The sequence below is a fragment of the Podarcis gaigeae genome (assembly GCF_964106915.1).
Source record: "Podarcis gaigeae genome assembly, chromosome: 4".
Lineage (NCBI taxonomy): Eukaryota > Metazoa > Chordata > Lepidosauria > Squamata > Lacertidae > Podarcis > Podarcis gaigeae.
Window position 1 is genome coordinate 102,463,297 of NC_139677.1, and position 14,755 is coordinate 102,478,051.

Sequence of the window (14,755 nt, forward strand, 5' to 3'; positions counted from 1 at the left end):
AAATAGCCTTGTGGTCACGAGGAATTGGGCGGAGGGTTTTCCATCGTTGGGTCTGCGTTGACATCTGTAGAAAGGATATCCTGTAAATGGGAGGGTGGGGCAGGACTTAAAGAGACAGTTATAAAGGGAAGAGGTAAAAGCCAAAAAGGGGAGAATCTCCTTCAGTTTTCTTGGGAAGCTGCAAACAATATAAATCTTGGTGAGTTAAGCATTTTATTCATTTCAATATTATTATCCCATTTCCATATAATTACGACTGTTATTATATGCTAAAATTACAAAAAAGTAAAAATATAAAAGGAAATCAAAAGTAATAAAGAAAGATTACCAGTTAAACAATTTTTTCCAGATAAAAAATAAATGGACTTGACAGAACAACAGCGGATTTTTAAAATATATATATATATTAAATAATACAAAGATATTATCAAAACCACACAGATTGTTACTGGACTGGAACCTTAAGGACTAGGAGGTGAAGGAGGTGATGGTGAAATGGACACACGATTGTGGATATCCAATGAAGATGCAAAATGAGGGAAATTATGGGAAAAGACTTAAAATTCACCACATACTATTTGATTTTTAGATGGTACCTGACTCCATCCAAATCAGTCAAAATAAATAAATATCAGCAATAAGTGTTGGAGATGCAGACAAAATGAGGGAACCTTATTCCACATGTGGTGGATATGTCCCCAAAGGGAAAATAAAATAAAAGAAATGCTATTTATTTTAAAGAAAACCAAAGCTTTCCTATTTAACATTCTAATGATTTTTCATTTGGTATGCTTATCATTAGAATGTTAAATAGGAAAGCTTTGGTTCTTTACACGGCAATAGCGGTTAGGATGTTAATAGCAAAATACTGGAAAATGAGTTAACATCAACAAGATGAGTGGCAATTAAAGTTGTGCTAGTACCTTGAACTAGCCACAATGACAGAACTTTCAAGGGACTGAGATCTACTCCCAGTAAGAACAATCCTGCCAGTGATCTACCCATTGTCTTTGCCCAGAGTTCTTGAGCTTTTCTCAGGGAGCAGTGACCAGAGTTGTGGATCGACCACAAGATCATCTAACAAATTAAAATTATATAAACAATCATGCTGTAAAAGTACATACCATATATGAAGTATCCAGATAATGGAACTTATAGTGGTTTCTGCAGTGAACAACAAGTCTTACAATGTATATAGACAGGCGCAGCATGGATTTTAGTTACAGGTGACAGCAATCTGCAGCTGTAACGTTTTCTTCTTAAAGTGAGCCTTTTAAAACAACAAATGTAAAACAAACTTTATCCATACACAGGTTTGTTAATTTGTTAAAATATGTTGAATTATGACATTATAGTCATTTACATTACTTAGAATATGTACAACGGATGAAGCCCATGATATTGTGATAATGTCGCAGGAACCCCCCCCCCCCCAAACATTCAGTTTGTACAAACTTCACACACTCACACACTACATACGCTACGCTTCTGTTATAAATTCATAGAAAATCAACCATACATCAGATTTACACTGTTCTACTTTTATTTTACTCCATGAAGGAAGGTCTACAAAATGGGGAAGGTTTGAAAGAGGGCAGCCATAATCCCTTGAGCATACCAGCACATACACAGGAGCCCTGCCCAGTTGCTATGCCAACCCTGATGGTCCTAGACAGAAGACCATCAAGATCACAAATAACTTGCTTATGGGAGTGGATTCAGCATGGTCTGGAACAAAGGACAATAATCAGCTCTTCCCTCTGGGGGCAGGAAACTGCAAACTCCCCTCTGTCACCTGGAAAGTACTCATGGGGAGGGGAGGAAGAACCAGCCAGGTGGCAGGACACTCAGGTTACCACCACAACCCCTCCCTCAACCCCTCCTTTCTGTGATGTAGGTGTGATGTATCTGAGGGGTGGTCTTGGGTTACACCCCTTCTGTGATGTATGTATGATGTTTCTGGGGGTGGGCTTGATCTACAGGGTGGCAACTTCAAAAGTCTTTATAAGGCCTTGCACACCATTTTTCTGGGTCCTTCCTCTCTCCTGCAAGTGAGGGGAGCACCCTGTTGCAACAGCTCAATAAAGGCCAAGGCTACAGGCTGCTGTTTTGCTCCAAGTTATCCTGGTTGGTGTCTTTGTTTTTGTCCAAGGGAGCCCTCGGATTTTTCCGTTAACAATTTGGCGACCATGCTCAGGGACTCTTGGTCCTCCTGTGAAGGTGAGGGGGGAGATAGAGGGGATCGGGCGCCACTGGGCAACCTTAGCCCAGGGATCCTTTTTCCTCTCCTTGCCTCCTCTTTGCAGGCGGTAATCAATCATCACCAGAAAGCTCAACCAGGGGAGCAAAGGCAAGGTCAAGCCGGCCAAATAAAAGGATCCTGGGATCCACGAGGGACATTCAAGGATGTGAGTATGGTTTGAAGTTAGTACGGTGGGAGGGGGGCGGAAGAAGAATGTCTCCACGGCAGCTGAACTTTTCTTTTTCCTCTCCTTGACGCCTTCTCTCGGAGTGTGGCCGGAAGCGTCCTGGAAGTCCTTCTCTTCTTCGGAGTGTAGCCAAAGGGATCGTGGAAAATTTCTTTTTTCTTTCCTTGATGCCTTCTTTCGGAGCGTGGCCGGAAGGGTCGTGGAAAATCTCTCTCTCTGTGTGTGTGTGTGATTTGCTTCCTTTCAAACCTTTGTCTTCTCGGACCCCAGTCTGGCACTGCACTGTGCAAGCGTCCAGTAGGGAGTTCCGGACATAGTTCTAAGATCAGGCAGGAGGCTGTTGTGGACGGTAGAGCGGGAGGTTCAGGAAGAAGACGGGGCCCGCACTAGGATTAGTTTTGTGAGCAGCGCTGAGTGAATTCCGGATCCATGGCTTTTCCGGGTTAAGAGACCCATGGTTTCCAGGCTAGTTGTCTGTGGTTTAAGTTATAGGCAGGGATTGCCTTTGGATTTCTGCTAGCCTTCTCCGGTCCGATCCGTCGGAGTTTTGCCCAGAAAGGGCCGAGAGGGGCACTTGAGTGTTAGACTGAATAATACTGATAGGATATTATTTTCTCCCCCCCCCCCCTTGTCCATCTCTTGTATCTCTGTTTATATATCTCCTTGTGTAACTGGTTATCGAGCAACCCCCGCTCGGTATTAGAGGGAAATGGGAGCTCGCTCTTCAAAACACCCTAGCTGGACTCCTCCTGACAACAAAGCTTCCGTGAAGCCTTTTTGCCCCAGAGAGGATTCTAATACGCCCCTCCAGTTTGTCATCTCCAATTGGGAAAAATATATAAAATAAAATAAATTAAAGGGGCAAAATGGTCTTTCCAAGTCCAAATTGTGAGACCGTTGTAACTTTTAATGGGTGGCTAAGGCCCACCACCTGGAACCCAGGACACAGCGGCCACCTCAGGGATCCTTCAACAAAATCAAGGTGTGAACCCTTAGGGAGAGCTGAGCACATCAAATTTGTGAATTGAATTGGTGTGACCCAGAGTAAGTTAATTTAAATCAATTGAGTTAAAGTGCTAGGTGCCGTGAATTCCAATTTAGCAATTTGGGCAGTTGGTATTGGACTTGCCTTCCTAAAATAATTTGTTAGCTGCGTGGTTAACTCCGAACTCAATTTCACGCTTCAAGCCAAAAGACAACCCTTCCCCGTCCCCGGGCAAAACCCCTGGCCTTTCATTGGTATAACCGCCACCACACTGGTGGTGTTTACCTAATAGTAATAATAATAATTTTCGTGACAGGAGTCACGAAATTAAAAGACACCTGCTCCATGGGAGAAAGGCGATGGCAAACCTAGACAGCGTCCTAGAAAGCAGAGACATCACCTTGCCAACAAAGGTCTGTATAGTTAAAGCCATGGTTTACCCAGTAGTGGTGTATGAAGTGAGAGCTGGACCATAAAGAAGGCTGATCGCCGAAGAATTGATGCTTTTGAATTATGGTGTTGGAGGAGACTCTTGAGAGTCCCATGGACTGCAAGAAGATCAAACGCATCCATTCTGAAGGAAATCAGCCCTGAGTGCTCACTGGAAGGACAGATCCTGAAGCTGAGGCTCCAGTACTTTGGCCACCTCATGAGAAGGGAAGACTCCTTCGAAAAGACCCTAATGTTGGGAAAGATGGAGGGCACAAGAAGAAGGGGACAACAGAGGACGAGATGGTTGGACAGTGTTCTCGAAGCTACCAGCATGAGTCTGACCAAACTACGGGAGGCAGTGGAAGACAGGAGTGCCTGGCGTGCTCTGGTCCATGGGGTCACGAAGAGACGGACACGACTAAACGACTAAACAGCAACAACAACAAAAGCAAATAATAATAATAATAATAATAATAATAATAATAATAATAATTTATTTGTACCCCGCCCATCTGGCTGGGTTTCCCCAGCCACTCTAAGCGGCTTCCACAGCAACCAAAAATACACAAAAATGTCACACATTAAAAACTTCCCTTAACAGGGCTGCCTTAAGATGTCTTCTGAATGTCAGGTAGTTGTTTATCACTTTGACATCTGAAGGGAGGGCGTTCCACAGGGCGGGGGCCACTACCGAGAAGGCCCTCTGCCTGGTTCCCTGTAGCTTTGCTTCTCGCAATGAGGGAACCGCCTAAAGGCCCTTGGAGCTGGACCTCAGTGTCCGGGCAGAACAATGGGGGTGGAGACGCTCTTTTGGGTATGCTGGGCCGAGGCCATTTAGGGCTTTCAAGGTCAGCACCAACACTTTGAATTGTGCTCGGAAACGTAGTGGGAGCCAATGTAGGTCTTTCAAGACCGGTGTTATACCTCAGCACAGCGCAGGGACTGACTGAGCGGGTGGCGAGATGCTTTCAGCCTCGAACACTTGGTGGGTTCTGAAATGGTCGTGCAGGCCAGATTCACGAGCCTGGAGGGCTGGATTCGGCCCGCGGAACATAGTTTGAGGACCCCTGGTCTACACTGACTGGCAGCAGCTCCCCAGAGTTTCAGGCAGGGATTTTGTCCAGCCCTGGCAGGAGATGTCAGGGGCTGACCCTGGGACATTCTGCATGCCAAGCAGATAATCTAGGGTTCCCCATATTTCCCTGCACTTACAACGTTATACTATTAGCAACCGTGGAGATTCCACCTGCCTCTTTTGAAAGGAGAACACTCACCTGATGAATAATAATAATAATAATAATAATAATAATAATAATAATTTATACCCCACCCATCTGGCTGGGTTCCCCAGCCACTCTGGGCGGCTTCCAACAAAATATTAAAATACAATTGTCCATCAAATATTAAAAGCTTCCCTAAACATAATAACAACAGCCATCCATTTTCAGTCCATTGAATTAGCAATTGAGCATTTCTGGAAAGGGAAATGGCATACTTTTGTATATTAGTATGAAAAGCATGCATAAGAAATTTTTACTCATTTACTCATTTAATTTATTACTCATTATTACTCATTTTGGCAGGGGAAAGGTCTCCCTTGGGAGGTGGGGGACTCTCCTTCCTTGGAGGTTTCTAAGCAGAGACCGGACGGCCATCTTCCATGGATGCTTTAGCTGAGATTCCTGCATTGCTGGGGGTTGGACTAGATGACCCTGGGATCCCCTCCTATCTCTCCACTCCTGAATTCCAGGAGGAGCTTCCTTGCCTCCTGCAAAGCCCTTTTCCCTGCAGGCTCTTCCTCTGGTTTCTGGCCAAGGGAGGGAGATGCTCAGAGTCCAGCCAAGAGCCTCACCCCCCCCCCAAAGGATATCTGGGCATGGGCGTAGCCAGGGTGGCAACTGCCCCCTTAAATCCATAAAAAATAATAAGAATCTGAGGTTCTGCCAAGCGAGAGAGGGCTGAGCTGGAGGGACCCGGCTTGGCAAGGGTTAAAGGGAAGTGAGCTGCCTTCCTAGAGAGGCCAGGAAGCAAGAGGAGGCTGGTCCTCCAGAGCCAAGGCCCCTCCCTCCCCAGTCCTTTCCTGCAAGGAAGGGGGGGGGGTGTTACTTTGGTGTCTCTCCTGCAAGGGCCGAATCGCTGCCCCCTCCTGGGATCTGGTGAGTCCATAGCTGTCAAGTTTCAGATGTGAAAATAAGGGATCAGCAGCCTCACCTATCTACCAATCCGGGATAGCAGCAGGAAGCAGCGGGAAACGGCGCTGCAATAAGGGAATTTCCCGCAAAAAAAGGGAAGGTTGCCAGCTATGGGCGAGTCTCCTCTCTCTCCCCCCAAAGGGTGCAGTGGGGAGACGGGGGTCCCAGGGCTGCAGCAGGAGAGGGGGCCTGGGGGGCCGGATCTGCTCCTGCAGGAGGGGACCCCAAGTCAGGGAGGAGGAGAGGGTCCTGCCAGGGAGGGGCCAGGTCTGCCACGCTCTCCTTCCTGCAGATCAGAGGATCCCTGACTCCCACAAAATCTCCCTTTTTAAAACAAAGAAGTCCCTGGCTCTTTAACTCTGTGTGACATCGCTCAGCCTCATAGCACAACAGAGGAAACATGTGCAAATGGTTTTCCAAAGCTGGAGGAGGAGGTGGACTAGCCCCCCCCCCAAAAAAAAAAACAACGGGCAGGAAGGAAGGAAAAGTAGGAAAGAGAGGCCAGGAATAAAGAGAGGGATCCCAGGTCATAGTCTGGCTGCTGCATTGCAAACCAGTTTGTGTTAAGCTATCTAATAGGACAACAACAAAATCAAGGGAGATGTCTTTGGCCCCGCCCACTTGGCCCTCTGGGGGTTGGCCAGATACATTCCTGGCCCTCAGAAGAGAGAAAAAGAGATCTCACCCCACAAATCTGTCTGGACAGCGGCAGAGATTGCAGAAAAGGAGACAGAAGCAGGGGGTGGGGGTGGGGTGGGGCTGGGGCTGGGGAGCAACTCCTGAGGACCCCCAGGTCAGGACCCCCACCAGAGAAAAGCATCCATTTATCACAAGATACAAATGACTCCCTTGTCATTCGGTTCTGACTTCATGCATTGACTGGAAGGATGGAGAAACCAGGTTGATTAATCTGACAGAAATCCCTTCAGTTGTCTCCACATTTTGCATTGCTAGAAGGCTAGAGACGTATTTCTTCTCCTCTTCCTCCTCCTCTTTCTTTTCCAAAAGATAGCTCATGGTCTGGGATGCGGTGCAGTCCAGCCCTGGTTCCCAGCAAGACTCATGGGAACCATTCCCCCCCACCCCCGTCCTACAAATTCTGTAACAGAACAATGTATTTGCTTTGTAGGATTTGCTACAGCTTCTCATTAAGACGGGCAGAACTTGGCAGAAGACCAAAGGGTTCCTTCCGATCTCTCAGAGGCTTCCTGAGAGCACAGATGGATGTGCGAGACACAGCTGGCCCCAAAGCAGGAAGAGGCCATGGCAGCCAAACTGGGAGCAGTGGGGGGTTCTGGGAAAACCCAGTGCAGAAGATTCTGGGTGAGGAGGACACCCTCCGCTCAGAGGTGCAGAGCCAGCAGTTGAGGCAGTTCTGCTGCCAAGAGGCCAAAGGACCCCGAGAGGTTTGCAGCCGACTCTACCACTTTTGCCACCAGTGGCTGAAGCCGGAAAGGCACACGAAAGCTGAGATGTTGGACCTGGTGATCTTGGAGCAGTTCCTGGCTGTCCTTCCCCCGGAGATGGAGAGCTGGGTGAGGGAATGCGGAGCGGAGACCAGTTCCCAGGCGGTGGCCCTGGCCGAAGGTTTCCTCCTGAGTCAGGCAGAGGAGAGAAAGCAGGTGAGAGAGACTTTCCTCTGGATACTCCCAAGGGGCTCCAAACAGGACAGAAAACATCCCATAATGGTCTGCTGATGACCCATCCGTTTTCTTGGAAAGCATCCATGGAATGAGATCTCACACCCTTCAAGTCTTTGTTATTCTCTTTCCTACATTTCTCCCCTTTCTCTGTTTTGAATCCTTGTTTCTTTTTCAGGGAAAGGATCGCTTTGCAGAAATGGACCTGGATTCCTGTGAGGCAGAGAGGCCTCCGTTGGACACCAGAGAGAGGTCACTGGGTAAGGAGGAAGGAGGCTTTTCTCCATTTGGTCTCGTTCTGTAGTTTTCCAAATCATCTGAGGGTTCTTTTCATCTTGTTTTGGGGGAGACAGTTGGGAAGAAGGGTCCAGAGGAGGGGAGATGTATTTCTGCACAAACAAACATGAAATGGGCACAAACCTCCAAATGCTCTCAGCAGGAAAGGCTTTCTCAAAGGCCCATCTGCAGTTAGAGATGCCCTGTTTCACCTGTGAGAAACAGGCACTCCAGGTGTCCTGCTTACCTTTTTTCTCTTGCAGATGGCAGAAGGATGTCGGATGATCCGCCTTTTCATGGGGGCAGAAGGGAAGCAGCGGCTGTGGAACCAGATCAGGTCAGGGGAAGCTGCCTTGTGGGGACAGAGGCCGAGGGATGGAGCAATGTCATTTACTGGTTGGGCACAGAGGAATGGTGGGAGGAAGAAGCCGGGGAACCAGGAAGGGAAGATGGCTCAGAGCCGAAGGAGTGGAAGTGGAGGAAGCATGAGCGGGAAGAGGGAGAAGCCTGGGAAGAGGAGGTGTCAGAAGCTGAAGGGGAAACAGGGCTTAGTGAGCTGGGAGACTCTGTAGAAGAATGCAGTGCAGAATCAGAGGCAGAAGAGGAAGGAGGCAAGTTGGAGAGGAAAGTCGAGAGGCTGAGGTGAGCCAGGAGAAGGAGGAGCCACCGGTGGCTCCCTCTTCCTTCTGCCAGAAGCCACCCTCTCTGCTTGTCTCCCAGAGTCAAGAGACCCCCTGCAATGCAGGAATCTGCTAGATCATCCAAGACAGATGGCCATCCAAAAGAGGCTTACTTTATTTCTAGATTGATAACTGAGGGCAATGAAACAATCGCTGAGATGGCTAGAGCGCCGGTGATGGATAACTCATTCTGAAGCTGACAGGACATGGGTTAGAGCTCAATGTTGAGCCTACCAAGTGGCGGTAGCGACGGCAAAGAAGACTTCCTTCGCCGCCTCTATTGCATCTGCAGAAAACAGCAGCAGGAGACTTTTTCAGGGGGTTCGCAATTTAGTGGAACCACCTGCTACATCGGGGCCCAGTATGGCCCACATGATCTCCTGCAATGATTTTGCAAAGTTTTTTTGCAGATAAAGTCGCTCAGATTCAGGAAGAGGTAGACTCCAGTGTGGGAGCAGGGCCGGGGCGGGAGAGTGCTAGTGTCCTGTCTAGTCAAGTTGTGTGGGATCAGTTCCAATCTGTTACCTCCGAGTATGTGGATAGGCTGCTTGGACAAGTGAAATAAACCACCTGTCTCCTTGATTCTTGCCCATCCTGGCTTATAAAAGCTAGCCGGGAAGGGCTGGGAGATGGGCTTCGTGGGGTCGTGAATGCTTCTCTCTGTGAGGGAGCCTTCCCAGAACCGCTGAAAAAGGCGGTTATCAAACCGCTTATTAAAGAACCATCTTTAGATGCTGTCAATATGGCTAACTATCGCCCAGTCTCAAATCTTCCATTCTTGGGCAAGGTGATTGAGCGAGTGGTTGCTGAACAACTCCAGGCACGCCTGGAAGAAGTGCACCATTTGCATCCCTTCCAGTCGGGATTCAGGCCTCATATTGGGACTGAAACTGCCTTGGTCGCACTGGTTCGATGATGTCCGGTGGACCAGGGACAAAGGTGAGAGCTGTTTCCTAGTTTTGCTGGATCTCTCAGCGGCCTTTGACACCATTGACCATAACATCCTTCTGGACCGTGGTGAGGGGCTGGGAGCTGGGGGCACTGTCATACAGTGGTTCCGCTCCTTCCTCCTGGGCCGTGTCCAAAAAGTGGTGGTGGGGGATGAGTGTTCCAACCCCTGGGCTCTCACTTGTGGGGTGCCTCAGGGTTCCGTCCTCTCCCCCATGCTTTTCAACATCTACATGCAGCCGCTGGGAGAGATCATCAGGGGGTTTGGGCTGGGTGTTCATCAGTATAAAGATGATAGCCAGCTGTACCTCTCTTTCAAATCGGAACCAGTGAAGGCGGTGAAATTTCTGTGTGTCTAGAGGTGGTTGGAGGATGGATGGCGGCTAACAGATTGAGGTTGAATCCTGACAAGACAGAATTACTATTTTGGGGAGACAAGAGGTGTGGTGTGGGGGACTCCCTGGTCCTGAATGGGGTAACTGTGCCCCTGAAGGACCAGGTGCACAGCCTGGGAGTCATTCTGGACTCGCAGCTGTCCATGGAGGCACAGGTCAATTGTGTGTCCATGGCAGCTGTTTATCAGCTCCATCTGGTATGCAGGCTGAGACCCTCCCTGCCCGCAGACTGTCTCCAGAGTGGTGGTCGCTTGGACTACTGCAATGCGCTCTATGTGGGGCTACCTTTGAAGGTGACCTGGAAACTACAACTAATCAAAAATGCAGCAGCTAGACTGGTGACTGGGAGCGACCGCCGAGACCATATAACACCGGTCTTGAAAGACCTACACTGGCTCCCAGAACGTTTCTGAGCACAATTCAAAGTGTTTCTGCTGACCTTAAAAGCCCTAAACGGCCTCGGTCCAGTATACCTGAAGGAGCGTCTCCACCTCCATCGTTCTTCCCAGACACTGAGATCTAGTGCTGAGGGCCTTTTGGCGGTTCCCTCGCTGCGAGAAGCCAAGTTACAGGGAACCAGGCAGAGGGCCTTCTCGGTAGTGGCACCCGCCCTGTGGAACGCCCTCCCACCAGATGTCAAGGAGAAAAATAACTACCAAAGGCAGCCCTGTTTAGGGACACTTTTAATGTTTAAGAGATTATTGTCTTTTAGTGTTTTTTGGAAGCCGCCCAGAATGGCTGGGGAAACCCAGCCAGATGGGCGGGGTATAAATAATATATTATTATTGTTATTATTATTATTAGGAAGGAAACAACAGAGCATTGTGTAGCAGATCATATTTCTGCTGTCTCAGAGGAGGACATTTTCCCTTTTTCTTTTAGGGTCCAGTGTGCTTTGAAGATGTCACTGTTCGTTTCACGGACGAGGAGTGGGTGTTGCTGGATCCTGACCAGAGAGCTCTGCATAAGGACGTCATGGAGGAGAATCGTGGGATATTGGCCTCTCTTGGTAAGGCTCCCTGTGGGATCGTCATATCTGCCTGGAAATTCAAAAAATACGTCTGTGGGCCAACCTCATATATTTTCACAGAGTTCAACATTGCCCCCATAACACCTGGGAACCTAACACCCCCACAATAAACAGAAACTTACAGTTTTTTCTTTGAACAATCTTCATCAAAATATTGCTTTATCTACCACGATTGGGCTGGTGTGAACTTCCCAGGCCATCTTCAGTGTCAGCTTCAACCTTCCACAATTTTGACCACTACTATATATCAGAGAAAACAACATTCAACAACTCTTCAGAATCTAATAATAAATATGTTGGTAAAATGACAAACAACACAGGTAATGAACACACACCCAACTCGTTTCATTTCTTCTCCATTTGTTCCTGAGGCTCTAATCCCTTTTTGTCTCCATTGCAGATTCTGATGAATTGGAAATTGAGAGCAAAGGTGACCACGATAAAATCCCCAGGGAGGAGAAGCCACATAAAAATTTGGAGTGTGGAGAAAGCTGCAGCCAGAGCTCCCATTCCACTTCCCATCAACAAAGTATCATTGGAAAGAAACTCTATCAGTGCATGGAATGTGGAAAAAGCTTCAGGAAGAGCTCCTCCCTTACTTCCCATCAAAGAATTCATACAGGGGAGAAACCCTATCAGTGCGTGGAATGTGGAAAGAGCTTCACTCATAGCTCCAATTTCACTAAGCATCAGAGACATCATACAGGGGAAAAACCCTATCAGTGCGTGGAATGTGGAAAGAGCTTCACATGCAGCTCCTCTCTCACTTCCCATCAAAGAATTCATACAGGGGAGAAACCCTATCAGTGCATGGAATGTGGAAAGAGCTTCACATGTAGCACCTCTCTCACTTCCCATCACAGAATTCATACAGGGGAGAAACCCTATCAGTGCATGGAATGTGGAAAGAGCTTCACTGATAGGTCCTCTCTCACTTCCCATCACAGAATTCATACAGGGGAGAAACCCTATCAGTGCATGGAATGTGGAAAGAGCTTCAGTCAGAGGGCCAATCTTACTTCCCATCAAATAGTTCATACAGGGGAGAAACCCTATCAGTGTGCAGAATGTGGAAAGAGCTTCTGTAAGAAGCAACATCTCACTTCCCATCAAAGAATTCATACAGGGGAGAAACCCTATCAGTGTGTGGAATGTGGAAAGAGCTTCAGTCACAACGACAGTCTCACTTTCCATCACAGAATTCATACAGGGGAGAAACCCTATCAGTGTGTGGAATGTGGAAAGAGCTTCAGGAAGAGATCCTCCCTTACTTCCCATCAAAGAATTCATACAGGGGAAAATCCCTATCAGTGTGAGGAATGTGGAAAGAGCTTCACTCAGAGCTCCTCTCTCACTTCCCATCAAAGAATTCATACAGGGGAAAAACCCTATCAGTGCGTGGAATGTGGAAAGAGCTTCACATGTAGCTCCTCTCTCACTTTCCATCAAAGAATTCATACAGGGGAGAAACCCTATCAGTGTGAGGAATGTGGAAAGAGCTTCACATGTAGCTCCAATCTCACTTCCCATCAAAGAATTCATACAGGGGAGAAACCCTATCAGTGTGGGGAATGTGGAAAGAGCTTCACATGTAGCTCCGATCTGACTTCCCATCACAGAATTCATACAGGGGAGAAACCCTATCAGTGCGTGGAATGTGGAAAGAGCTTCAGGAAGAGCTTCTCCCTTACTTCTCATCAAAGAATTCATACAGGGGAGAAACCCTATTAGTGTGTGGAATGTGGAAAGAGCTTCACATGTAGCTCCAATCTCACTTCCCATCAAAGAATTCATACAGGGGAGAAACCCTATCAGTGTGTGGAATGTGGAAAGAGCTTCAGTCAGAGTGCCAATCTTACTTCTCATCAAAGAATCCATACAATGGTCGGAAAAACCATTATACAGCTTTAGGAGCCAGGCAAATCCGCACCTTTTTAACCAGGCTTTTGGCTAATTCACATCTAATGCCCTTTTAATATGTGGTGTTTTTTATCGTTATTTTTTTTAAATTTTGTAACTATACTGAGACCTGTGGGTGTAGGGAATAGGCGCCAACTCTTAAAGGCCTAGTCGTCTTTGCCCCACCCCCAATAAAATATTTAAGGATGCCACCCCCCAGTTTTTGGTGTGTTTTTTTCAAACACAACCTTTTATTCTTCTGCAATGTGCCATACAATTTCTCTTTCAATTTGCCCTCTTAAAAAATAAAAAACAAACATAGAAAGGTCATGAGGAAAACAAAATACAAGAAGATACAAACGTGGACAGGTCCCATCTTTGTGGGCAAAATGGAAAAGCTGCTTTGAAGCAGGCTTTCCCACACTTGGGTCCCAAGCAGCTCCTGGACTACAGTTCCCATCATCGCTTCCCACTGGTCCTGGCAGCTAGGATGATGGGAGTTGTAGTCCAAAAACAGCTGGAGACCCAAGTTTGCTTTAAAGGGAAAGTAGGCTGGCCCTGTGACACCCTCTGCTGGACAAAAGCACTGCCCCAGAATGTGAACCACCCCCAGTACTGCTAACTGGAATTAATAGAGCGCAAAACTGAAGCTTGATCGGCACTTCAACCTCTAGTCAGCTTCTAGGTGCTTTCTGCACCACCTAGAGTGCCCACAGAATTGTGGCTTCTACTGACAACACACATAGGAGAACAAATGAAAGACAAACACAAGGGGCAGGAAAAAACCTGGAAAGGGCCATCCCAAATGGACATCCGTTGTGAAGAGGTCACTTTCCCCACTGCTGAACAATGCCACAGGTAGAGGAGATGGAATGCTAGAAGTGTCTCTGGGGCAAGGGGAGCTGCTGGGAAATTGAAGTATGGGCTCAAAGTATTACTTTTTTAAAAAGTTGCTGCTATTATAGGCATTGCCATTCTAATGGCATGCATGCTGTGAAACACAAGAGCAGTCAAGTACAACATTCCTAGAGTGAACATGTTTACACATGGGGAGGGATCTTTGTCCAGCCAGCAGGTAAACTTCCTGTTTCCTTCTGGGCCGAGACAGACTTCCTCTGCATGTAACTAGAGGTGGGTGTGGCCTCACCTGTGCAGGTAATGACAAAAGCACAGGGCAGGGCAGCCATCTCTCTCTTTCACCACATGCATCGAAGACACAACATCTACTAAGCCAGAGATGCCCTCTTGGCTTCCAGCCAAGAGAGGAAAAAGGGACTGTCTTCTTAAGGGATAGACTCCAAGTGTATGTTACTTCATTAAGCTAAGTCTGCCTTCTGGGATCTGATTGTGAACAGAATGTGAGTAAACTCTTTTTATATTTTTGTAAAAGACTGTGTCGTCTCTTCTATTTTATGAGGGAATAAGGGGAAAATACCAGAACAGTTATTATAGAGGCTCTAGCGAGCCTGAGCAAAGGCAGATGCTGCAAATTTAAAATAAAAGGGAATGTTACTCTGCTGATATTGTTGAAGTTGTTAACACAAGTTGGATAAGGATATACTCTGACAACATATCCTTTCCTGCATCCCTGAACATTCCCACACATGCATCATATGATGGATTGTGCAAGGCAGGACTTACCTGGCCCCCCACCAATATTTTATCCAAGTCAGCACCACTGGGTCATGTGGTTTCCAAATTAAAGACATAAATCTCCTTCCTTTGCACAAGTTCAAGCTTGTCAATATCCTCATTTATGCTTTTAAAAATTTATTTGCCCTTCATCTGAAGTTTTTACAATATAAACATACAGGATGAAAGCATGGCTTTCTCAATAAGAATAAGAATA

At 47.2% G+C, this 14,755-nt stretch overlaps 1 protein-coding gene across 1 annotated transcript; it reads left to right on the forward strand.

Moving 5' to 3' along the window:
• Positions 1–8,228: 8,228 nt before the first annotated feature.
• On the forward strand, positions 8,229–13,004 carry LOC310842782 (uncharacterized protein; the record flags this gene model as incomplete). Its single annotated transcript, XM_083734921.1, has 3 exons — positions 8,229–8,291; positions 10,860–10,986; positions 11,408–13,004. The coding sequence occupies 3 exons, from the start codon at positions 8,229–8,231 to the stop codon at positions 12,736–12,738; spliced, it is 1,521 nt and encodes a 506-aa protein (XP_083591047.1). The 3' UTR covers positions 12,739–13,004.
• Positions 13,005–14,755: the final 1,751 nt, after the last annotated feature.